General features: G+C 43.4%; 1 protein-coding gene across 1 annotated transcript; it reads left to right on the top strand.

Annotated features, from left to right (window-relative positions):
* Positions 1 to 18,700: 18,700 nt before the first annotated feature.
* LOC123440382 (putative glucan endo-1,3-beta-glucosidase GVI) lies at positions 18,701 to 20,837 on the top strand. The gene is made up of 2 exons (XM_045116953.1): positions 18,701 to 18,938; positions 19,713 to 20,837. The coding sequence occupies exons 1-2, from the start codon at positions 18,881 to 18,883 to the stop codon at positions 20,672 to 20,674; spliced, it is 1,020 nt and encodes a 339-aa protein (XP_044972888.1). The 5' UTR covers positions 18,701 to 18,880; the 3' UTR covers positions 20,675 to 20,837.
* The last annotated feature ends 4,130 nt before the right edge of the window (positions 20,838 to 24,967 follow it).

The raw sequence follows: 24,967 nt of genomic DNA, 5'->3' as shown, positions 1-24,967 counted from the left end.
ATTCCTTGTCTCTCCGTGAGTGTCTTCGTTCATAGCGATATTCTCTATTCCTTCTCTCTTTATGAAGTGACTCATCTCTTGAGCTTTGTCTTCGAGGTGACTCTTCTCTTTGTTTGTAGGGAGCCGAGCACTCATTGGAGTAATGTCTGGGCTTCCCACCATTATAGCAGTTTCGGTCATGACTGGACGAACGCTTCTCATCATGTCTTGAGCTTGAGATTCTCTCTTTGCCTCTACTCTTGTAGAACTTGTTGAATTTTCTGACCATGAGTCTTATATCTTCATCAGTGAAAAGACTGTCCTTTGAAGTAGCGGGAGCATCACATGAAGCTTTGTAAGCACCACTTGACTTGTTGTGCAGCTCATCTTTGTCCTTGAGTGACATCTGATGAGAAACAATCCTACCAATGACTTCAGTTGGCTTGAGATGTTTGTAGTTTGGCATCATTTGGATTAATGTGAACACTATGGCATACTTGCCATCAAGAGCACTATGTATCTTCTTGATGATGAATTTGTCAGTCATCTCTTCGCTTCCTAAGCTGGCAATCTCATTGGTGATGAGAGCTAGCCTCGAGTACATTTCAGCGACACATTCACCATCCTTCATCTTGAACTAGTCAAGCTGACTTTGAAGCACATCCAACTTAGATTCTCTGACGGAATCAATACCTTCATGCATATCGACCAAAGTATCCCAAATTTCTTTTGCATTCTCAAGACGATCGATTTGGTTGAATTCTTCGGGGCAAAGATAGTTGAAGATGATGTAGGCTTAAGCACTGAGTTGCAACATCTTCAGTTCATCAGCTGTCGCATCACGATCGGGTTCATTCCCTTCTCCGAAGAATTTACCTTGCACACCAACACGAATAACAGCCCAGACATGAGGATTAAAACCAAGAATATGCATTTTCAACTAATGCTTCGAACTACGAAAATTAGTGCCATCGAAATATGGACCTTGATACGTCTCAAACGTATCTATAATTTTTGATGGTTTCATGTTGTTATCTTGTCATCTTTGGATGTTTTATGTACCTTTTATATCTTTTTTGGGACTAACTTATTACTTCAGTGCCAAGTGCGAGTTCCTGTTTTTTCTGTGTTTTTGGCTCTTTTCAGATCTGATTTTGGAACGGAGTCCAAACGGAATGAAATCCCCGAAATGATTTTTTCCCGAACGAAGGAAGATCAGGGGGGCTGTGGGCAAAGCTAGGAGGGCTACAGGGAGCCCACAAGCCCCCACTGCGCCACCAGGGGGGCGGCGGTGGGCAGGCTTGTGGCCTCCCTCGCGCCCCCCTGACCTAGATCTTGCGCCTATATATTCCCTAAAAATCAGAAAAAAATCAAGGGAGCCACGAAAATACTTTTCCGCCGCCGCAAGCTTCCGTTTCCGCGAGATCTCATCTCGAGACCCTTCACGACACCCTGCCAGAGGGGACTTTGGAGTTGGAGGGCTTCTTCATCATCATCATCACCCCTCCAATGACTCGTGAGTAGTTCACTTCAGACCTACAGGTCCGTAGTTAGTAGCTAGATGGCTTCTTCTCTCTCTTGGATCTTCAATACAAAGTTCTCCATGATCTTCATGGAGATCTATCCGATGTAATCTTCTTTGGCGGTGTGTTTGTCGAGATCCGATGAATTGTGGATTTGTGATCAGATTATCTATGATATATATTTGAGTCTTTGCTGATTTCTTATATGCATGATTTGATATCCTTGTAAGTCTCTCCGAGTCTTGGGTTTTGTTTGGCCAAGTAGATCTATGATTCTTGCAATGGGAGAAGTGCTTGGTTTTGGGTTCTTACCATGGGGTGACCTTTTCCAGTGACAGTAGGGGCAGCAAGGCACACATCGTGTAGTTGCTATTAAGGGTAACAAGGTGGGCTCTATCATAGATATGAGATTGTCCATCTACATCATGTCATCTTGCTTAAGGCGTTACTCTGTTCTTTTCGACTTAAAACACTAGATGCATGCTGGATAGCGGTCGACGTGTGGAGTAATAGTAGTAGATGCAGAAAGTATCGGTCTACTTGTTTTGGACGTGATGCCTATAGATATAATCATTGCCATAGATATCGTCACGACTTTGCGCGGTTCTATCAATTGCTCGACAATAATTTGTTCACCCACCATCTACTTGCTTTCATGAGAGAAGCCACTAGTAAACACTACGGCCCCGGGGTCTATTCACATCTTTCGTTTCCACTTTCGTTTTTTACTTTGCTTTGTTACTTTGCTGCTTTCAGTTCTCACTTGGCGAACAATCTATAAGGGATTGACAACCCCTTCATAGCGTTGGGATCAAGCTTTTTGTGTTTGTGCAGGCACTTGTGATACTCCTTCACTGGATCGATACCTTGGTTCTCAAACTGAGGGAAATACTTTCCACCGCTGTGCTACATCACCCTTTCCGCTTTGAGGGAACACCAACGCAAGGCTCCAAGGCCACGGGGGAAATCCTTTGCATATTTGCCTAGAAAGTCCCTTAAGGTGTAGCCATAGCAGAAGGATTCCTGGTGCCGTTGCTGAGGAGTATCAAGCAACACTCCTATTTCTGGCGCCGTTGGAAGGTCTTTTGTTGCAGTAGCAGACCTCTACGGTGATAATTTACCTCACTAGACGCCATACTCTCGTAGGTTGTGAAACCAATGCAATGGAGACCAAAGCTCTGATACCACTTGTAGGATCGAAAGTATGTCTAGACGGGGGGGGGGGCGATTAGACTACTTGACAAGATAATTTTTTTGCCTTTTCCCATCTTGAGTTGAGAGGTAGCTTTGGCAGTTATAGCCAGTCAAGTACATCCTACACATGCAGTTTTAAGAGTATAGCAGCGGAAAGTAAAACATGCAAGTGTAAAGTAAAGGAGTAAGGTAGGGAGATCAAACGCATGAGGTTGACACGATGATTTTGGCATGGTTCCGATAGGTGGCGCTATCGTATGTCCATGTTAGTGGAGACTTCAACCCATAGAGGGTAACGACTGCGAGAGTCCACAGAGGGCTCCACCCACAAGGGGTCCACGAAGAAGCGTCCTTGTCTATTCCACCACGGCTTCTGCCCACGAAGGACTAGCGTTACTCACGGTAGATCTTCATGAAGTAGGTGATCTCCTTGCCCTTACAGACATCTTGGTTCAACTCCACAAGACGAAGTAGGAGGCTCCCAAGAAACACCTAACCAATCTAGGAGGCACCACCCTCCAAAAGGTAATAAATGTGGTAGATCAATGAACTCCTTGCTCTTGTGCTTCTAAAGATAGTCTCCTCAACACAAAATCACTCTCTCACAGAATATGCATGGGTAGGAGAGGTTGATTTGGTGGAAAGCAGTTTGGGGAGGCTAGAGATCAAGTTTCAAATGGTTGCATTGGAATATCTTGGTCTCAACACATGATTAGGTGGTTCTCTCTCAGAAAATGAATATGGCAATGAAGTGTGTGTTATGAGTGCTTCTCCCACAGGTGAGAGGTGGGTGAAGGGGTATATATAGGCAGCACACAAAATCCAACCATTACACCTTAAGTGGCAAACTTGGTGACACCAAATTCATAAAACCGGTGGTACCGATTCACACAAAGGCAATAACTTTTGAATCTCGATCGGACCGATGTACACAACTCAGTGGCACCAAAAAGGTGGCTAACGGTCAGATGTCCAAACTCGGTGGCACTGATACTCAAACTCGGAAATTCCGATTTTGTGTACCAAGGCAACAGAATGTTGGTCACCCAAACTCGGTAGCACCGATATGGATTCGGTTGCACCGATTTGGTAGGAATGGCTAGGGTTGCTGTGTGAGGTCAAACTCGGTGGTCCGAAATGTGAAAGTGGGTGACACCGAATTTGGGTATGTGGAATTGGACAGAATGGTTATGTGGGAAAGAAGACCGAGTATTTTGGTGGCTAACTTTGAGCACTCTGAGCAAACAGTTCATTTTACTACCTCACCCCCTTTTAATAGAATTTACTTTCGTATGGACTCAAAAGTGATTTATCACAAATATAAAATGAAGAGCTTCTAGCTTGAAGTTTGAGAAAATCTTATTCCTTTCTTGCATCAAGGGGCATCTCCACATAAGCCTTTAACAATAGCATCTTTCGAACTTTTGTGAAATATACTTAGAAAACATGTTAGTCCAATGATGCATATGTTGTGATCAATTATAAAATCCACCCTAGGGAGCAATTATGCTTTCAAATTAATATTGATGCACCTAGTACTTCTAGGATGAAAAAGGAAAAGAAAAATGATAGGACCTTGCATACTTCTGATGAACATGAAGTAGAAAAACCTTTTGATAATGCTAATGATATATCTATCTTTGATGTTAAAACTCAATATCGTAGTGAGCATTCACCTAGCGATAATGAAAATGATATGATGATGCTCATGTAGATGCTCAAGCTAACAATGATAAAGAACCAGATAAGGATGTTGAAATAGAACCTATTGTTGATCTTGATAACCTACAACCTAAGAATAAACATTACAGTGCTCATCTTTGTCCTTGAGTAACATCTCTTGAGCAACAATTCTACCAATGACTTCAGTTGGCTTGAGATCTTTGTAATTTGGCATCATTTGAATCAATGTAAACAATTTTCATACTTGCCATCGAGATCTCTAAGTATCTTCTTGATGATGAATTTCTCGGTCATCTCTTCGCTTCCTAAGCCCGCAATCTCATTGGTGACAAGAGCTACCCTAGAGTATATTTCAGCGGCACCTTCACCATCCTTCAACTTGAACTTGTCAAGCGAACTTTGAACAACGTCCAACTTAGATTCTCTAACAGAATTAGTACCTTCATGCATATCAACCAAAGTATCCCAAATTTCTTTTGCATTCTCAAGACGACTAATTTTGTTGAATTCTTCGGGCCATAGGCAGTTGAAGATGATGTCGGAGGCTTGAGAATTAAGTTGCAACACCAACACGAATAGCAACCCAAGATGAGGATTAAAGCCAAGAATATGCATTTTCATTTTATGCTTCCAACTAGCACAATTAGTGCCATTGAAATATCGACCTCTAGGATGATAATTTCCCACACTAGATACCATACTCTCCTAGGTTGTTAAACCAATGAAATGGAGACAAAAGCTCTCAGACCACTTGTAGGATCGAAAGTATGTCTAGAGGGGGTGATTGGACTACTTGACAAGATTAATTTTTTCTTTTCCCAATTTTACTTGAGAGATAGCTATGACAGTTATAACAGGTCAAGTACACCCTACACATGCAATTCTAATAGTACAACAGCGGAAAGTAAAACATGCAAGTGTAAAGTAAAGGAGTAAGGTAGGGAGATCAAACGCTTAAGGTTGACACGACGATTTTTGGCATGGTTGCGATAGGTGGCGCTATTGTACGTCCATGTTAGTGCAGACTTCAACCCATGGTGAGTAACGGTTGTGAGAGTCCACGGAGGGTCCACAAAGAAGCAGCCTTGTCTATTCCACCATGGCTTCCGTCGATGGAGCACTAGCCTTACTCACGGTAGATCTTCACGAAGTAGGCGATCTCCTTGCCCTTACAAACATCTTGATTCAACTCCACAACATGAAGTAGGAGGCTCCCAAGCGACACCTAACCAATCTAGGAGGCACCACCCTCCAAAAGGTAATAGATGTGGTAGATCAATGAACTCGTTGCTCTTGTGCTTCTAAAGATAGTCTCCTCAACAAAAATCACTATCTCACAGAATATGCATGGGTAGGATAGGTTGATTTGGTGGGAAGCAGTTTGGGGAGGATAGTGATCAAGATTCAAATGATACGATTGGAATGTCTTGGTCTCAACACATGAGTAGGTGGTTCTCTCTCAGAAAATGGATGTGGCAGTGAAGTGTGTGTTCTGAGTGCTTCTCCCAAGAATTAGAAGTGGGTGAAGGCGTATATATCGGCAGGAGCCAAAGTCCAACCGTTACATACAAAAGGGCAAAATCGGTGACACCGAAGTTGAAAACTCGGTGATACCGATTATCTCAAAGGTGTGAACTTTTGAATCTTGCTGAGACCGATATATGAAACTCGGTGGCACCGAAATGGTGACTAGCGGTTAGATGACCAAATTCGGTGGCGCCGATACTCAAACTCGGAAACTATGATTTTGTCTGTCTTGGCAACAAAATGTTGGTCACACTGAACTCGGTAGCACCGACTTGGTATTGGTTGCATCGATTTTGTGGGAATGTCTAGGGTTTCTGTCGGAGGTCAAACTCAGTGCGTACGGTATGGAAATGTTAGTGACACCGAATTTGTGAATGTGGATCTTGACAGAGTGGATATGTGGGAAAATGACTGAGTGTTTTGGTAGCTAACTTTGAGCATTTGAGCAATCAGTTCATTTTGTTACCTCATCCCCTTTTAATAGTATTGGCTTTCCTATGGAGTCAAAAGTGATTTCTCACAAATATAAAATGAAGAGTTTTCTATATTGAAGCTTGAGCCAATATTATTCCTTTCTTGAATCCAGGTGCATCTCCACATAAACCTTAAGCCATAGCATATTTTGAACTTTTTTGAAATATACTTGGAAAAAAATATTAGTCAATGATGCATATGTTGTGATCCATTGTCAAAACCACCCTAGGGAGCAATTGTGCTTTCAGTGGTGGATGGTCTGTGGTTTCTAGATGAGAAAAAGGCAGTGCTCCTATTCTACCACACTGCTCATGAGAAATGCCCCGCGCGATGGCGGTTGTGTGTCGTGCAGGGGGAATAATTCACGGACATTGTGTTGGCGGAGAAATTCGAGAACAATAGTGTTGGGGAACGTTGCATGGGAAACAAAAAATTTCCTACACACACGAAGACCTATCATGGTGATGATCATCTACGAGAGGGAGATCAGATCTACATACCCTTGTAGATCGCTAAGCAGGAAGTGTTAAGAAACGCGGTTGATGTAGTGGAATGTCTTCGCGATCCAAATCGCCGCCGTCCCACGATCCGTCCCGATCTAGTACCGAACGGTTGGCACCTCCGCGTTCAGCACACGTACAGCTCGATGACGATCTCTGCCTTTTTGATCCACCAAGAGAGACGGGGAAGTAGATGAGTTCTCCGGCAGTGTGACGGTGCGCCGGTGGTGGTGTTCATATATTCCTGCAGGGCTTCACCTAAGTACCGCAGAAATCCAATCTAGAGGAAGAACTACAAAATAGAGGTTTAGGGTTGCACGTGGAATAGTTGTGTCTAAAAAACCCTAAAACCTCTAGTATGTATAGGAGGTGGGGAGAGGCTAGCCTTGAGGCTCAAGGCAGCCTCCTTGGCTTCGGTCGAAGTGGAGGAGGGAGGAGTCCTCCTCCAATCTCACTTGGATTAGGACTCCTTCCTAAATTGCCCACCTCTTTTGGATTTTCCACTTCTTTCCTCCAATCCCACTTGTCAGCTCATTATACCTTATTGCGCATCCAATAAACCCATGTGGACCCCTTGGGGCGTGGTGGGCCCACCTGGTGGGCCCCCGGTACCCATTCGTCACTTCCGGTACACTGCCGGCAATGCCCGAAATTCTTCTAGAATCTAAATACCAAGTTCCAATATATCAATCTTCATTTCCGGACCATTCCGGAAACCCTCGTGACGTCCGGGATCTCATCCGGGACTCCGAATAAAACTTCGGTCACCAACACCTATAACTCAACGATACCGAAATGTCACCGAACCTTAAGTGTGCAGACTCTGCGGGTTCGAGAACTATGCAGACATGACCTGAGACACTGTCCGGTCAAAATCCAATAGCGGGACCTGGATGTACACATTGGATCCTACATATTCTACAAAGATCTTATCGGTTGAACCTTTATGCCAAGGATTCATATAATCCCGTATACAATTCCCTTTGTCCTTCGGTATGTTACTTGCCCGAGATTTGATCGTCGGTATCTCTATATCTATTTCAACCTCGTTACCGACAAGTCTCTTTACTCGTATTGTAATACAAGATCTCGTGACTAACTCTTTAGTCACATTGCTTGCGAGGCTTATATGTGATGTTGTATTACCGAGTGGGCCCCGAGATACCTCTTTGTCACGCGGAGTGACAAATCCCAGTCTTGATCCATGCTAACTTTACGGACACCTTCGGAGATACCTGTAGAGCACCTTTATAGTCACCCAATAACGTTGTGACGTTTGATACACACAAGGCATTCCTCCGGTGTTAGTGAGTTACATGATCTCATGGTCATAGGAATGAATACTTGAAATGCAGAAAACAATAGCAACAAAATGATACGATCACATGCTACGTTTATAGTTTGGGTCTCGTCCATCACATCATTCTCCCAATGATGTGATCCCGTCATCAAGTGACAACACTTGTCTATTGTTAGGAATCCTTAACCATCCTTGATCAACAGGCTAGTCAACTAGAGGCTCACTAGGGACATAGTTTTGTCTATATATCCACAAATGCATTTATGTTTCCATTCAATACAATTTTAGCATGGATAATAAACGATTTTCTTAAAACAGGAAATATAATAATAACTATTTTATTATTGCCTCTAGGGCATATTTCCAAGAGTCTCCCACTTGCACTAGAGTCAATAATCTTGTCTCACATTACTATGTGATTTACATTGTAATGAATCTAACACCCATACAGTTCTGGTGTTGATCATGCTTCGCTCGTGGAAGAGGTTTTTTTAGCGGATATGCAACATTCGGATCCGCCTGCACTTTGCAAATATTTACGTCCTCTCCTTCTACATAGTCGCGGATGAGGTTGAAGCGTCGTTTGATGTATCTGGTCCTCGTGTGAAACCTTAGTTCCTTGGCCAGAGCAATGGCACCAGTGTTGTCACAGAACAAAGTTATTGGATTTAGTGCGCTTGGCACAACTCCAAGATCTGTCATGAACTGCTTCATCCAGACACCCTCCTTAGCCGCCTCCGAGGCAGCCATGTACTCCGCTTCGCATGTAGAATCTGCTATGACGCTTTGCTTGGAACTACACCAGCTTACCGCACTCCCATTGAGAATAAATACATATCCGGTTTGTGACTTAGAGTCATCTGGATCAGTGTCAAAGCTTGCATCGACGTAACCCTTTACAACGAGCTCTTCGTCACCTCCGTAAACGAGGAACATTTCCTTAGTCCTTTTTAGGTACTTCAGAATATTATTGACCGCCGCCAGTGTTCCACTCCTGGATCACTTTGAAACCTGCCTGCCATGCTTATGGCGAGGCTGGCGTCCGGTCTTGTGCACAGCATTGCATACATGATAGACCCTGTGGCTGAAGCATAGGGGACGACACTCATCTTTTTTCTATCTTCTGAAGTTACGGGACACTAAGTCTTACTCAACTTTATACCTTGTAACACAGGCAAGAACCCCTTCTTGGATTGTTCCATTTTGAACCTTTTCAAAACTTCATCAAGGTATGTGCTTTGTGAAATTCCTATTAGGCGCCTCGATCTATCTCTATAGATCTTAATGCCTAATATGTAAATAACTTCTCCTAGCTCTTTCATTGAAAAACTTTTGTTCAAGTAATCCTTTACGCTCTCCAAAAACTCAACATTGTTTCCAATCAGAAATATGTCATCCACATATAATATTAGAAACGCTACAGATCTCCCACTCATTTTCTTGTAAATACAAGTTTCTCCTACAACTTGTATAAACCCAAGCGCCTTGATCACCTCCTCAAAGTGCTTATTCCAACTCCGAGATGCTTGCACCAGTCCATAAATGGATCGCCGGAGCTTGCATACTTTGTCAGCATTCTCTGGGTCGACAAAAACTTTGGGTTGCATCATATAGAACTCTTCCTTAAGAAACCCATTAAGGAATGCCGTTTTGAAATCCATTTGCCAGATTTCATAATCCAAAAATGCAGCTATTGCTAACATGATTCGGACGGACTTAACCATTGCTATGGGTGATAATGTCTCATCGTTGTCAACTCCTTGAACTTGTGAAAAACCCTTTGACACAATTCGAGCTTTATAAATGGTCACATTACCGTCTGCGTCTGTCTTCTTCTTAAAGATCCATTTAATCTAAATAGCCTTGCGACCTTCAGGTAATACTTCCAAAGTCCACTCTTTGTTTTCATACATAGATCCTATCTCGGAATTCATGGCCTCTAACCATCTGTTGGAATCTGGGCCCACCATTGCTTCTCCATAATTCAAAGGCTCATTGTTGTCTAACAACATGATAGACAAGACAGGATTCCCATACCACTCAGGAGCAGTACGCGCTCTTGTCGACGTGTGAGGTCTGACAGTAACTTGATCCGAAGCCTCAAGATCATCATTATTAGCTTCCTTCTCAACTGGTGTTGCCTCGATAGAAATTTCCTTCTGCCCTGCGCCACCGTCTTGTTGAAGCAGAGGTTCCACAACCTCATCAAGTTCTATCTTGCTCCTACTCAATTCTATCGAGAGAAACTCTTTCTCAAGAAAATCTCCGTTCTTAGCGACAAACACTTTGCCCTCGGATCTGAGATAGAAGGTGTACCCAACTATCGCTTTTGGGTAACCTATGAAGACGCACTTTTCCTCTTTTGGTTCCAACTTTTCTGGCTGAAGCTTTTTGACATAAGCATCGCATCCCCAAACTTTAAGAAACGACAACTTCGGCTTATTGCCATACCATAGCTCATATGGTGTCGTCTCAACGGATTTTGATGGTCCCTATTTAAAGTGAATGGCGCTGTCTCTAATGCATAGCCCCAAAACGATAATGGCAAATTGGTAAGAGACATCATAGACCGCACCATATCTAATAAAGCACGATTACGATGTTCGGGCACACCATTACGCTGTGGTGTTCCAGGCGGTGTCAGCTGTGAAACAATTCCACATTCTCTTAAGTGAGCACCAAACTCGTAACTTAGATATTCACCCCCTCAATCAGATCGTAGGAACTTGATCTTCTTGCTATGATGATTTTCAACTTCACTCTGAAATTGTTTAAACTTTTCAAATGTTTCAGACTTGTGCTTCATCAAGTAGATATAGCCATACCTACTCAAATAGTCGGTGAAGGTGAGAAAATAACGATATCCGCCACTCACCTCCACACTCATTGGTCCGCACACATCAGTATGTATGATTTCCAACAAGTCACTTGCACGCTCCATTGTTCTAGAGAACGGAGTCTTAGTCATCTTGCCCATGAGGCATGGTTCGCATGTGTCAAGTGATTCAAATCAAGTGATTCCAAAAGCCCATCGGCATGGAGTTTCTTCATGCGCTTAACACCAATATGACCTAAGTGGCAGTGCCACAAGAAAGTGGCGCTATCATTGTTAACTCTACATCTTTTGGTCTCAATGTTGATATGAGTGTCATCACAATCGAGATTCCATATGAACAAACCCCTCACATTGGGTGCATGACCATAAAAGATATTACTCATGTAAATAGAACAACCATTATTCTCTGACTTAAATGAGTAACCGTCTCGCAAAAAACAAGATCCAGATATAATGTTCATGCTCAACGCAAGCACTAAATAACAATTATTTAAGTTCATAACTAATCCCGATGGTAACTGAAGTGAGATCGTGCCGACGGCGATCGCATCAACCATGGAACCATTTCCTACGCGCATCGTCACTTCATCCTTCGCCAGCATTCGTTTATTCCACAGTTCCTGTTTCGAGTTGTAGATATGAGCAACAGAACCGGTATCAAATACCCAGGCACTACTATGAGAGCTCGTTAGGTACACATCAATAACATGTATATCACATAAACCTTGTTTGGCGTTGGTCGCCTTCTTATCGGCCAAATACTTGGGGCAGTTGCGCTTCCAATGACCAGTCCCCTTGCAATAATAACACCCAGTTTCTTGCTTGGGTCCAGCCTTGGGTTTCTTTGTCGGAGGGGCAACATTTTTGCCACTCTTCTTGGACTTACCCTTCTTGCCTTTGTCGTTCTTCTTGAAACTAGTGGTCTTATTGACCATCAACACTTGATGCTCTTTCTGGATTTCTAACTCATCGACTTTCAGCATCGCAAATAACTTGCCGGGTGACTTATTCATCCCTTGCATGTTATAGTTCAAGACGAAGCTCTTGTAGCTAGGTAGCAGTGATTGAAGAATTCTGTCAGTGATAGCTTCTTGCGGGAGAGCGATCCCCAGCTCAGCTAGACGGTTTGAGTACCTAGACATTTTGAGCACATGTTCACTGACAGACGAATTCTCCTCCATTTTGCAAGCATAGAATTTATCGGACGTCTCATACCTCACGATCCGGGCATTCTTCTCAAAGATAAACTTCAACTCCTGGAACATATCATATGCTCCATGACGTTCAAAATGTCGATGAAGTCCCGGTTCTAAGCCATACAAAACTGCACATTGAACTAGTGAGTAGTCATCCTTACGAGCTTGCCAAGTGTTCAGAACATCTTGGTCAGCCGTAGCAGGTGGTTCATCTCCTAGCGCTGCATCAAGAACATAATTCTTTTGCACAGCTTGAAGGATAAGCCTCAGATTTTGAGCCGAGTCTACAAAGTTTCTACCATCATCTTTCAACTTAGCTTTCTCTAGGAACGTATTGAAATTCAAGGTTGCTACTGCGCGAGCCATTGATCTACAACATAAAATTTTGCAAAGATTACTTAGACTATGTTCAAGACAGTTTGAGTTTAGCTAATCATATTACTAATAAAATCCCACTAAAATAGACATCCCTCTAGTTATTTGAGTGTGGCATGATCCAAATTCACTAACTCAAGTCCGATCATCACGTGAGTTGAGTATAGTTTCGGTGGTGAACATCTCCATGTTGATCATATCTACCATATGATTCATGCTCGACCTTTCGGTCTCTTGTGTTTCGAAGCCATGTCTGTACATGCTAGGCTTGTCAAGTTTAACCCAAGTGTTCCGCATGTGCAACTGTTTTGCACCCGTTGTATGTGAACGTTGAGTCTATCACACCCGATCATCACGAGGTGTCTCGAAACGACGAACTGTCGCAACGGTGCACAGTCGGGGAGAACACAATTTTTATCTTGAAATTTTAGTGAGGGATCACCTTATAATGCTACCATCGTTCTAAGCAAGATAAGGTGCATAAAAGGATTAACATCACATTCAAATCATAAGTGACATGATATGGCCATGATCTTGTGCTTCTTGATCTCCATCACCAAAGCACCGGCATGATCTTCATCGTCACCGGCGCCACACCATGATCTCCATCATCGTTCCGCCATAGAGGTTGTCGTGCTATCTATGCTATTACTACTAAATCTACTACCTAGCAATATAGTAAACGCATCTGCAAGCACAAACGTTAATTTAAAGACAACCCTATGGCTCATGTCGGTTGCCGTAGCATCGACATGCAAGTCGATATTTAACTATGACAACATGATCCTCTCATACATCTAATATATCACATCATGTCTTTGGCCATATCACATCACATGCATACCCTGCAAAAACAAGTTAGACGTCCTCTAATTTGTTGTTGCATGTTTTACGTGGATGCTATGGGTATCTAGTATGATCGCATCTTACTTACGCAAAGCCACAACGGTGATATGCAAATTGCTATTTAACCTTCTCCAAGGACCGCCTCGGTCAAATCCGATTCAACTAAAGTTGAAGAAATAGACACCCGCCAGTCATATTTATGCAACAAGTTGCATGTTGGTCGATGAAACCGGTCTCTCGTAAGCGTACGAGTAAGGTTGGTCTGGGCCGCTTCAATCCAACAATACCGCCAAATCGAGAAAAGACTAAGGAGGCAAGCAAATTGAACATCAATGCCCACAAACTCTTTTGTGTTCTACTCGAGATATCATCTACGCATGAACCTAGCTCATGATGCCACTGTTGGGGACCTTGCATGGGAAACAAAAAAATTCCTACGCACACAAAGACCTATCATGGTGATGATCATCTACGAGAGGGAGATTGGACCTACATACCCTTGAAGATCGCTAAGCGGGAAGCGTTAAGAAACACGGTTGATGTAGTGGATCATCTTCACGATCCAAATCCCCGCCGTCCCACGATCTGTCCCAATCTAGTACCGAACGGACGACACCTCCGCGTTCAGCACGTAGAGCTCGATGACGATCTCTGCCTTCTTGATCCAGCAAGAGAGACGGGGAAGTAGATGAGTTCTCCGACAGCGTGACGGCACGCCGGTGGTAGTGTTGATCTATTCCTGCAGGGATTTGCCTAAGCATCGCAGAAATCCGATCTAGAGGAAGAACTACAAATTAGAGATTTAGGGTTGCACGTGGAAAAGTTGTGTCTCAAAAACCCTAGGGGAGGGGCTAGCCTTGAGGCTCAAGGGAGCCTCCTTGGCTTCGTCCAAGTGGAGGAGGGAGGAGTTCTCCTCCGATCCCACTTGGATTAGGACTCCTTCCTAAATTGCCCACCTCTTTTGGATTTTCCACTTTTTTCCTCATGGGCTTTCCTTGGATGACTTTTCATCCAATTATGCCCTATTGCGCATCCAATAAGCCCGTGTGGACCCCTTGGGGCGTGGTGGGCCGACCTGGTTGGCCCTCGGTACCCATTCGTCACTCCCGGTACACTGCCGGCAATGCCCGAAATTATTCCGGAATGCAAATACCAACTTCCTATATATCAATCTTTGTTTCCGGACCATTCCGGAAACCCTCGTGACGTCCGGGATTTCATCCAGGACCCTGAACAAAACTTCGGTCACCAGCACCTATAACTCAACTATACTGAAACGTCACCGAACCTTAAGTGTGTAGACGCTACGGGTTCGAGAACTATGTAGACATGACCTGAGACACTCTCCAGTCAAAATCCTATAGCGGGACCTGGATGTCCATATTGGGTCTTACATGTTCTACGAAGATATTATCGGTTGAACCTCTATGCCAAGGATTCATATAATCCCGTATACCATTCCCTTTGTCCTTCGGTATGTTACTTGCCCGAGATTTGATTGTCGGTATCTCTATACCTATTTCAACCTCGTTACCGGCAAGTCTCTTTACTCGTTCCGTAATACAAGATCCCGTGACTAACTCTTTAGTCACACTGCTTGCAAGGCTTATATGTGATGTTATACTACCGAGTGGGCCCCGAGATACCTCCCCGTCACACGGAGTGACAAATTCTAGTCTTGATCCATGCAAACTCAAGGAACACCTCCAGAGATACCTGTAGAGCACCTTTATAGTCACCCAGTAACGTTGTGGCGTTTGATACACACAAGGCACTCCTCTGGTGTCAGTGAGTTACATGATCTCATGGTCATAGGAATGAATATTTGACATGCAGAAAACAACAGCAACAAAATAACACGATCACATGCAACGTTTATAGTTTGGGTCTCATCCATCACATCATTCTCCCAATGATGTGATCCCGTGATCAAGTGACAACACTTGTCTATGGTTAGGAAACCTTAACCATCCTTGATCAACATGCTAGTCAACTAGAGGCTCACTAGGGACATAGTTTGTCTATATATCCACACATGCATTTATGTTTCCATTCAATACAATTATAGCATGGATAATAAACGATTATCTTGAAATAGGAAATATAATAATAACTATATTATTGCCTCTAGGCTATATTTCCAACAAATAGTAACAAGGACGTTAGCAGCTCATTGTCGGTCGCGCAGACACCGCCATCCGCGCTTCGCTGTCACGACGACGAGGCCGACACATCCACGTCCGCTGGCGTTGATAGCGAGGAAACGTAGAACATGGGAGGCCATCGGTTGGGTCTAAGGAAGGCAACCGCCAACAACTTGTCGGGCCTCAGAGCTAGTTACTTGCCCGGAGCTGGTAAAGGCCACTATTCTTTCACTCTCGATGAAGCTTCACTTGTTGGGGCTCATGGGCGACGTGTGAGCTTGCAACCGGACATTTAAGAAGACATGAATGTCAAGGAAAAATGGCCGTGGTCGCGGCCGGCGATATTTTAGAATAGGTTAAAATAGCCTAGTTCATTATAGTTTAGTAGAAATATGTCAGAAATGTAAAGATTTTCGTTCAGCTTCGATGAAAATTATCCGGTTTGTTTAAATCCGAATTGAAATGTACGGGTGCCCGGTACCAATCCTGATGATTACTTGAGGGATGATGTAATTTTTCAAATGGCAGAGGTAACAAAGGAACAATATAAATACCTGCACGAGAAGCCTCTCGTCCTGCCTGATTATCCTCCTCTAACAACGATGATGCACAAATTGTCGGGTAAATGAAAACCTGCAGGGAGTTTGGGAGAGGCACTTTGTATGTGGCAGTGAAACCAGAGCACGAATTCATTAGATCTCCCGTGATGCATATTGAATTTGTGGAGTTATTTCAGTTATACAATCAACTGGCTCTCAACAAACAACTCATGACTTCCTACTGTCTGTAAGTATTACTTCTATAGTTAAGTCTCTAGCTCAGCTCGTTCATTGCATGTATATATAATTATCCTCACTATATTATGCAGATTGAAGATCGTCGAATTCAAAAAAGAAGGAATCTTCGACGTTGGGTTCATTAGCCCAGATATCGTAAATGAATGAACGGTACGACACTCAACCAAAGAGACCGAGGAGAACTTGCTAAAGTCGTTACTTCTACATCAAAACAAAAAGGAAATACTCCTTCCTTACAACTTCAAGTGAGTGTTCATGTCTTTTGTGTATACTCGGTTTCGCTTACTCGAGGTTAAGTAATGTAATTGATGAGTTATATATGCGTGCGCAGTTTCCACTTTATTTTGCTATCCATTAAGCTTGACGCGGCATTAGTAACTGTATTAGACTCGAGACGTAAAAATCCCGAGGATTATGCGGACATGACTGCAATGCTCAAGAAGTAAGTTTAGTCAATACGAGAACCACATCGGCATGCAACTTTCGTTAATTTCCGGATATCAAGTAATCATTTTCTTTGTCTGGCAGGGTTTGGAAGAAGTTCACCAAAAAAGCTCCCGGTCTAAACAAAGAGTTGCGATTTACGCACCCCAACGTAAGTAGTACTAGCTAGTTCCGCGCATCTCTAATTGATTTAGATTTTCATCAATATATCATCACCATGCTCGCTTATCAATTTGATTGAACTCTATTCTCTTAAAGTGCATGCGTCAGAAAGAAGGGACTGTTTTATGTGCATACTACGTATGCGAGTTCATTCGCCTCTCGACCTCTGAGCGGGGCTTCTTCGAGAAACAATTTCAAGTACGTAAATAATATTCATAATTTTATTTTATATATTACCATCAATTGTGTTGAGTTTCATTCATATATATGCATGTATTGACCCCCTTCTTTAAATTAGATCTGGCAGATGCGGGATAAACTCCTACCACATGATCGCATACGAGCAATTCAAGAGGAATTGGCGGGATTCTTTCTTGACCACGTCATACCTAAAGACGGAGAATACCATGTGGATTTGTGACTGGATCTTAGGTAGATGATGTTAGGGATTGTAAAAGATGTTATATTGTATATATGTAGTAGCGTCGGATAGATATAGAGAGAAAGAGATGTCACTTCTCTTTATATATGTTCAGCATGACGATCTTGTGTAATTAATGATTTTCTTCATTTTCTTATTAGCTAGCCTCGAGTTTTCTCTATATGTATAGTAGCTAACGCCGACCAAGCACGGGAAAAGATAGAACACTTCTCTCTATTAGCTAGCTAACGCAATATGAAACCCCTAAATTAACCCTCCAAAACCCCACAACCCCCCCCCCCCCCCCCTTAAAAAAAACAAAAACCCCATCTCCTGCCAGATGTTGACGCGTGGATGTCGTTTGGTCCTGGTTGGTGTTACCAACCGTGAATAAAAGCCCTCCTGCCTGGGCTCCCCGCAGAGGCCACGTGAAGGCCCTTCTGTCCCGGTTGGTAAGCGAACCGGGACTAAAGATTTTGGGTTTTAGTCCCGACCCTTTAGTCCTGGTTCCAGAACCGAGGCTAATGGGCCTCTGAAACCGAGACAAATGAACCATTTTTTACTAGTGGGTATGGTTGAATGGTCAGCTTCCGTATCATTGTCCGCGAAGTCTTCCGTACGCGTCCGCTGATGGATACCTTGTCTGCTTAGGGATGGTAAGTAGTGATCGACTTTGTAAACCTTAAGATGATATGTCGATTCAGTCTTTTGAATGTGTTCATAACGGTAAGGTACGTGTTCGTTCACAAGGGTGAGTGTATGCGTGTTTATACGAGGGCTTGTTTATAGGAGGGCTTGCGTTTGTAACGTGTTAGAAAAACGTAGTCATCGATTGATGAATATGGGATGCATCACTTGTTATATATACTTCCTTCTTATCCAAGTACTCATTTCTGTCTGTATGGCATTATATCTACGACAAATCAGCAACTACGAGCAATGGATTTAGCAGGTTGAACAACGGGAAAGGAAGTACCTTCATTTTCCTTTCCCGGTACCCTAGCTAGCAGCCATTAATGATGATCACGGCAGAGTAAGCTAACCCGAAGGATTCCAAGACACGTTACATTACGATGCATGGAAGGTAAACCCAAGGGAAAAGGCACGCGTGGTACGGCCGCGCCTCCTACTGGCGGACGTAACGTGCATGGCGACATCGACCGACGGCGGATGGGATCGGTCACTTGGCGTCGGTTCGCTCGTCCATGTCCGTTACCCGCACGCCGCGACCCACGTAAAACCGCGTGCCGGGGGTGTCGATCGTCGTGCCCGTCGGGTGTCCGTGTGACGCGGACGCGCACGTACGGCGCTCTCGCGCGCGTGCACGTACCGCACGACCCCGCGAGTCCTCCGGTGGTTGCGCGCCTTCCAAAACACCAAGCCTCGCCGGCTATATATACGCGGGAGCACCGCACCTCCACACCGCATCGCACCGCACGACGGGAAGCCAGGAGCGAACGAAGCGAAGGGAAGAGAGAGATGATCGCGTTGTGGGTTGCTGCCTGCAGCCTGCTGTCCTGGTGTTCGTCGCTCTCGGGTGGGTCGAGTAAATTGCCGCTTTTTTTGTATATTATATACTGATCATCGATAGATCGTCGCTTGATTGCTTGCTGCGGATTGATCGTTGTTTGATGCTGGTGCACTCAGGTAGTAGCTGCTACCACACTATCACGGGATGTTTATTGTTTCTTGTGCAGTTCTCTTGGCTATAGCCTCACATCCTTTTCGATTTTGCGTCTCCTTGTAGAAGCAAAAGGGTTGTGTGTGTATTGGAAAAGATGTAAACCAGTTTCGAGGGAGCACCAAAACAGCATGCTTTTGCTTAGAAAAAATCGACTACACACTTGCTTGGCTTATTTATTGCTTGCTGTTGGAGGTGGTTGATAATTGATTTGTTCATTATGCATTGGTTAGGATGTCTAGCATAAATCCGTATTGGTCTCTTTGATTCATTGTCAATCTTCCGACATCATTGTTTCTTTTCGATCCCAAAATGTCAATTTTTCGATGTTTTGTTTCATCAACTATATTTGGTAACATGTCTGTGGGGTTTATGGAAGAGGAGCCCTAAAGTACACAATGCACGTCTTAATTAAGGACAGTACTCTACTTGAGAACTATGTACTGCCTGTGCGCGCTCCTTTCGGAACAAAAGGTAACTCATTATAAGGAATCAAAAGATCTAAAGTGGAAAAAGGAAAGAAAGAGACGATCAATCACATGCAGTTATGAGATGGACACATCGTGTACATTTACTTAGTTCGTGCGCGCTAAAATTTCGTCCTTACCGCGTTCATGTATTCACTTGCAGGAGTAGAAGGAATTGGAGTCAATTATGGCATGATGGGCAGCGACCTCCCGTCGCCGGACAAGGTGGTCGCGTTGTACAAAGCCAACAACATCACCGACGTACGCATCTTCCACCCGGACACATACGTCCTCGAAGCCCTCCGCAACTCAGGCCTCGGCGTCGTCCTCGGCACGCTCAACAGCGACCTCGCCCCGCTCGCCTCCGACGCCTCGTACGCCGCCTCATGGGTGCACTCGTACGTCCAGCCCTTCGCCGGCGCCGTGAGCTTCCGCTACATCAACGCCGGCAACGAGGTCATCCCGGGGGAGTCGGCCGCTCTCGTGCTCCCCGCCATGAAGAACCTCGAGGCCGCGCTCCAGGCCGCGGGGCTCAGCGTGCCGGTCACGACGGCCATGGCGACGTCGGTGCTGGGGACCTCGTACCCGCCGTCGCAGGGCACGTTCTCGGAGGCGGCGCTGCCGACGGTCGGGCCGATCGTGTCACACCTGGCGTCCAGCGGCACGCCACTGCTCGTGAACGTTTACCCGTACTTCGCCTACTCGGCGGACCCGTCGTCGGTGCGGCTCGACTACGCGCTGCTGTCGTCGTCGGCGGCGGTGGCGGTGACGGACAACGGGGTGGAGTACGCCAACATGTTCGACGCCATCCTTGACGCGGTGTACGCGGCCGTGGAGAAGGCCGGGGGCGGGGAGAGCCTGGAGCTGGTGGTGTCGGAGACCGGGTGGCCGTCGGGCGGCGGCGGGTACGGCGCCAGCGTGGAGAACGCGGCGGCGTACATCAACAACCTGGTGCGGCACGTGGGGCGCGGCACGCCGCGGCGGCCCGGGAAGGCCGTGGAGACGTATATCTTCGCCATGTTCAACGAGAACCAGAAGCCCGAGGGCGTGGAGCAGAACTTCGGGATGTTCCAGCCGGACATGAGCCAGGTCTACCACGTCGACTTCACGGCTTCGTCGTCGTAGACGGCGCCTGGATACCGAGCATATGCATCAATCGTCCATTAGTTAGGAAGGTTATAGGGTAGGACCGATTCTGTTTATTCGAGCTTCTCCAAGTAAGTTAGTATACCATATTGCATGTATCGGCCCGGTTTCTCGGTTTGATGATTGAACTTGTGAGTTATGATATGTGACGTACTGCAGTGTGGTTATATATATTATATATGGAAATGATATCTGAACGTGATCTTAAGCATGACAATCCTAACATTTTCATGACAACTTTAGGCCATGCGAGATTGACAAACATAGCAGTTTTCTGACGAAAAAAACCAACTAAGACAAGTTTTAACAATTGAAGTTGTCACCTCGCGTAAACTAAAGTTGTCATGAAAAAACGTTTGGGATGACGTGTTTAAAATCCGAATGTTTGGGATTTATTGGGGTCCTATATATACAGGGCCGGCCCTGGGCCAGGGCAGCAGCGGCGACGGCCCGTGGCCCAGCTAAACTAGGGGCCCCGAACTAGTGCTGCAACCTCTAGACAGATACAGGGCCTAACTCGTCCAGAACGATTCCGCACAAGGCGATCGACCTGAATACCTGATTCCTGCATGCCGATGCCGGTTCCTTTTCTCGCCTGTTCGCCTCCAGCCCTCCACAAATAGGCCGATCGGGACAAGGGGTGATTCCTGCAACAGCGGCCGATGCAGGGATGCAAGGAATTCCTTCATGAGAGAAAGCCAACGAGGTAAATTGCTAGATAAATTTATCTTATCTGAAGAAACCTCTCAAAACCTATGTAATGGTATGAACTTCAGGGGCTGTGGTTCGGAATAATCTGCGGGCTAGTCGTGCAGATGCTGTTGCTGCTGCCTGCTGGCCATTAACATGGGCACCAAGTCACCAACCAGATGTTGACTACTGAATACGTAAGTACGTACAGGCCTGAGTACGTAATTGCAGGGATAAATCTACATAGAGAAACTTACATAATTGCAGGGATATTTTACATAATCTGCAAGGCCCTGTACAGATTAACCTTTAAAGACTATAACCAATTCTGTTGCTTTTTACAGCCGAGTTTGATCATCTATTGCTGCCGACTTGGTCCTGCAGACCTGTGCTTCTTGTTTCTTTGATGATTGGAACCCAGATTTTCAATTACTTACAACCATGCAACTAATGACATGGAAGAAAATAATCAAATGGGAGAAGCACAAGCAGTTGCGGAGGAATCATTTAGAGTAAAATACTTTCTTGTGATGATAGATGTTGCAATTAATTCCCTGACCACCAGATTTGATGAGCTTAAGTCATTTGGGAGTATATTTGGCTTCTTATTCAACTCTAAAAAGTTGAAATCCTTGGATGAGACTGATTTGAGAAGATGTTGCACTAATTTTACAAAGACCTTTTCTCATGAAAATTCGGGAGATGTTGACTTAGATGATTTTGTTTCTGAACTGAAAGTGTTGCAGATGACATTGCCAAATACACTCATGCCGGCTGATCAAATATATGAGTTTGTTAGAGCTGCAGACTGTTATCCAAACGTATCAATTGCTTATCGAATTCTCTTAACTGTGCCTGTGACAGTTGCATCAGCCGAACGAAGTTTTTCAAAATTGAAGTTATTGAAAAATTATTTGAGGTCAACTATGTCGCAAGAAAGATTGAATGGATTAGCAATATGTTGTATTGAGAAGGATTGTTGGATAACATCGATCTTGACACTATCATTAATGATTTTGCGTCAAAGAATGTACGGAGGAGCCGTTTCTCATGATCAACGAAGGCTTGCAGGTTTGTTAGCGTCGTCTATTTTTGTTTATGCTATGTAACTTCTATGGTATATGGTGAAGTATGACCTTGTTATTATATACTCCCTCCATTCCAAAATAAGTGTCTCAACTTTGTACTAGCTCTAGTATAAAATTGTACTAAGCTTGAGACAGTTATTTTGTGACAGAGGGAGTATTAGTTAACAAGGAAAATTACCACTGTTTATTGTAGCTTTGCAAATAAATAAATAAATATATGGAATCTTTTTTTTCCTCCTATGTCGCCTTGGGCCCATTTATTTGACTTTGCCCCGGGGCCTCCGAAACTTCAGGACCGGCCCTGTATATATATACCTTCGAAACACTATTCGATTCACGTCTTAACCTTCGATCCACTTGTTCCTTTTTTTCATGTTGATCATCACTGTATATATGCATGGCATTTTAAGTACTTGGTACTTTCCCGTGACATTAAACTTATGATTCATCACGATGCCAATTCAAATGCATGAAAATGAGCTCAGTTTCTTGGACGATTGCTTGCACTTGATGAATGAGTACATGAGGGAAGTGCTTTAAGATGGGCACTGCTACCTTGATATTCTGTCATATTTTTGGTTTTCCTTTGCAGATTTGAGATTGGAAAAAAATAGGGTTACGATAACGCCCACACGTGTAGTGGAAGCAACATCCGTCCACACGTCTATAATATATAGATAGCGTCACCTCACTGCATGCATGTATGTAAGAATCTTTTTGATTTTTCAGTTTTCGAAATGTTTTATCTTTTAAATAAAAAATTCTAATCAAAGATCCATTTTCACCATTAAATCCACCGCGACGAGATCGTCGAAACTAGATCTCATATCAATATGTTTCGACGACTTTTTTGGAGGGTTAAAAGTTGCCATGCCTATTGGACATGAATTGTCATGATGTTTACACTAAAGTTGTCATGATATATTTCAGCTATTTTTTCTTCTACCATTAAAAGTAAATTCTGATATATTATAAAACAGGAATTAAGAAAATTACTAAAAATTGCCATGATCCATGCATTAAATTTGTCGTGGTTAATTACTAAAAGTTGCCATGGTCAATTAATAAAAATTACCGTAAAAAATAGTTTAAATCTAGAAGAAAAAAATAGAAAAAACGTGTCATGGCAACTTTAGTGTAAACACAATGGCAACTATAGTGTAAACATCATGGCAATTTTTGGAAAAAAAATCATCGAAACATATCAACATGAGATCTAGTTTTGAAAATCTCACCGATACGGATTTAATGATGAAAACGGATTTTTTAATTTGATTTTTTAATTAAGAGATAAAATATTTTTAAGCTGAAAATCAAAAAGATTACGCTGATGTCATCTATTTTGACGTGGCAAAATGGATGGTAATAAAGGCGTGTGGACGAAGTGCAAACTCTCACACGTGTGGGTGTTATCTTTTTCCTAATCCAAAAGCTAACGCCCATACGTGCGGACGTTTGCAATTTGCCCACACGCCTTCATTATCATTTTTTTGCCACCTCAAAACAGATGACATCAAGTGGAATCTTTTTTGGTTTTGGCTTAAAAATATTTTATCTTCTAATTAAAAATTCAATTAAAAATCCGTTTTCACCATTAAATCCGTCTCGACGAGATCTTCAAAATTAGATCCCATGTTGATATGTTTCGGTGATTTTTTTAGGGCAACAATTGCCATGATGTAACAATGTAATTGTCATAGTGTTTACACTAAAGTTGCCATGACATGTTCTATATATTTTTTCTTTTAGATTTAAAGCTACCGTTATATTTTTCAACTAATTTTTATGTCAATTTTTATGAATTGACCAAGGGAATTTTAAGTAATTAACCACAGAAAATTTAACACATGGATCATGGCAATTCTTTACTAATCCATCGAAATTTACTGTTAAAGGTAGAAGAAAAAATACCTGAAACATATCATGGCAACTTCACTATAAACACCATCGCAATTCATGTGCAATAGACATGGCAACTTTTAACCCAAAAAAGTCGTCGAAACATATTAATATGAAATCTAGTTTTGAATATCTTGCCCTGATGGATTTAATGCTAAAAACGGATCTTCAATCGGATTTTTCATTTAAGAGATATAACATTTTAAAAACTAGAAATAAAAAAAGATCCTCATATGCATACATGCGGTGACGTGGCGTAGTATGTAAGTTTTAGACGTGTGGACGGATGTTGCTCCCGCCACACGTGTGGACGTTAATCGTGACCATTTCTCTAAATATAACTATGCTTTTTAAAACTAGCAGCAACCAAATAGCCAACTTGACGGACTCCATGTTCTTTTTTATAAAGTTGGGAAGCAAAGTGAAAATTTATTGATGGAGTACGAGAATACTTTCATGCATATATACTGACCATTAAGAATAACTACAGCGGGACGCCTCAAGCCCGTCTCAAACACATTGCTACCTTGATATACATCATATTTTTGGTTTCTTTGCGGAATTTCCCTAAAAGATGGACTATGAATTGAGATTG

The sequence above is a fragment of the Hordeum vulgare genome, chromosome 3H, assembly GCF_904849725.1.
Source record: "Hordeum vulgare subsp. vulgare chromosome 3H, MorexV3_pseudomolecules_assembly, whole genome shotgun sequence".
NCBI lineage: Eukaryota > Viridiplantae > Streptophyta > Magnoliopsida > Poales > Poaceae > Hordeum > Hordeum vulgare.
This window is presented reverse-complemented; position numbering and strand designations above follow the sequence as displayed.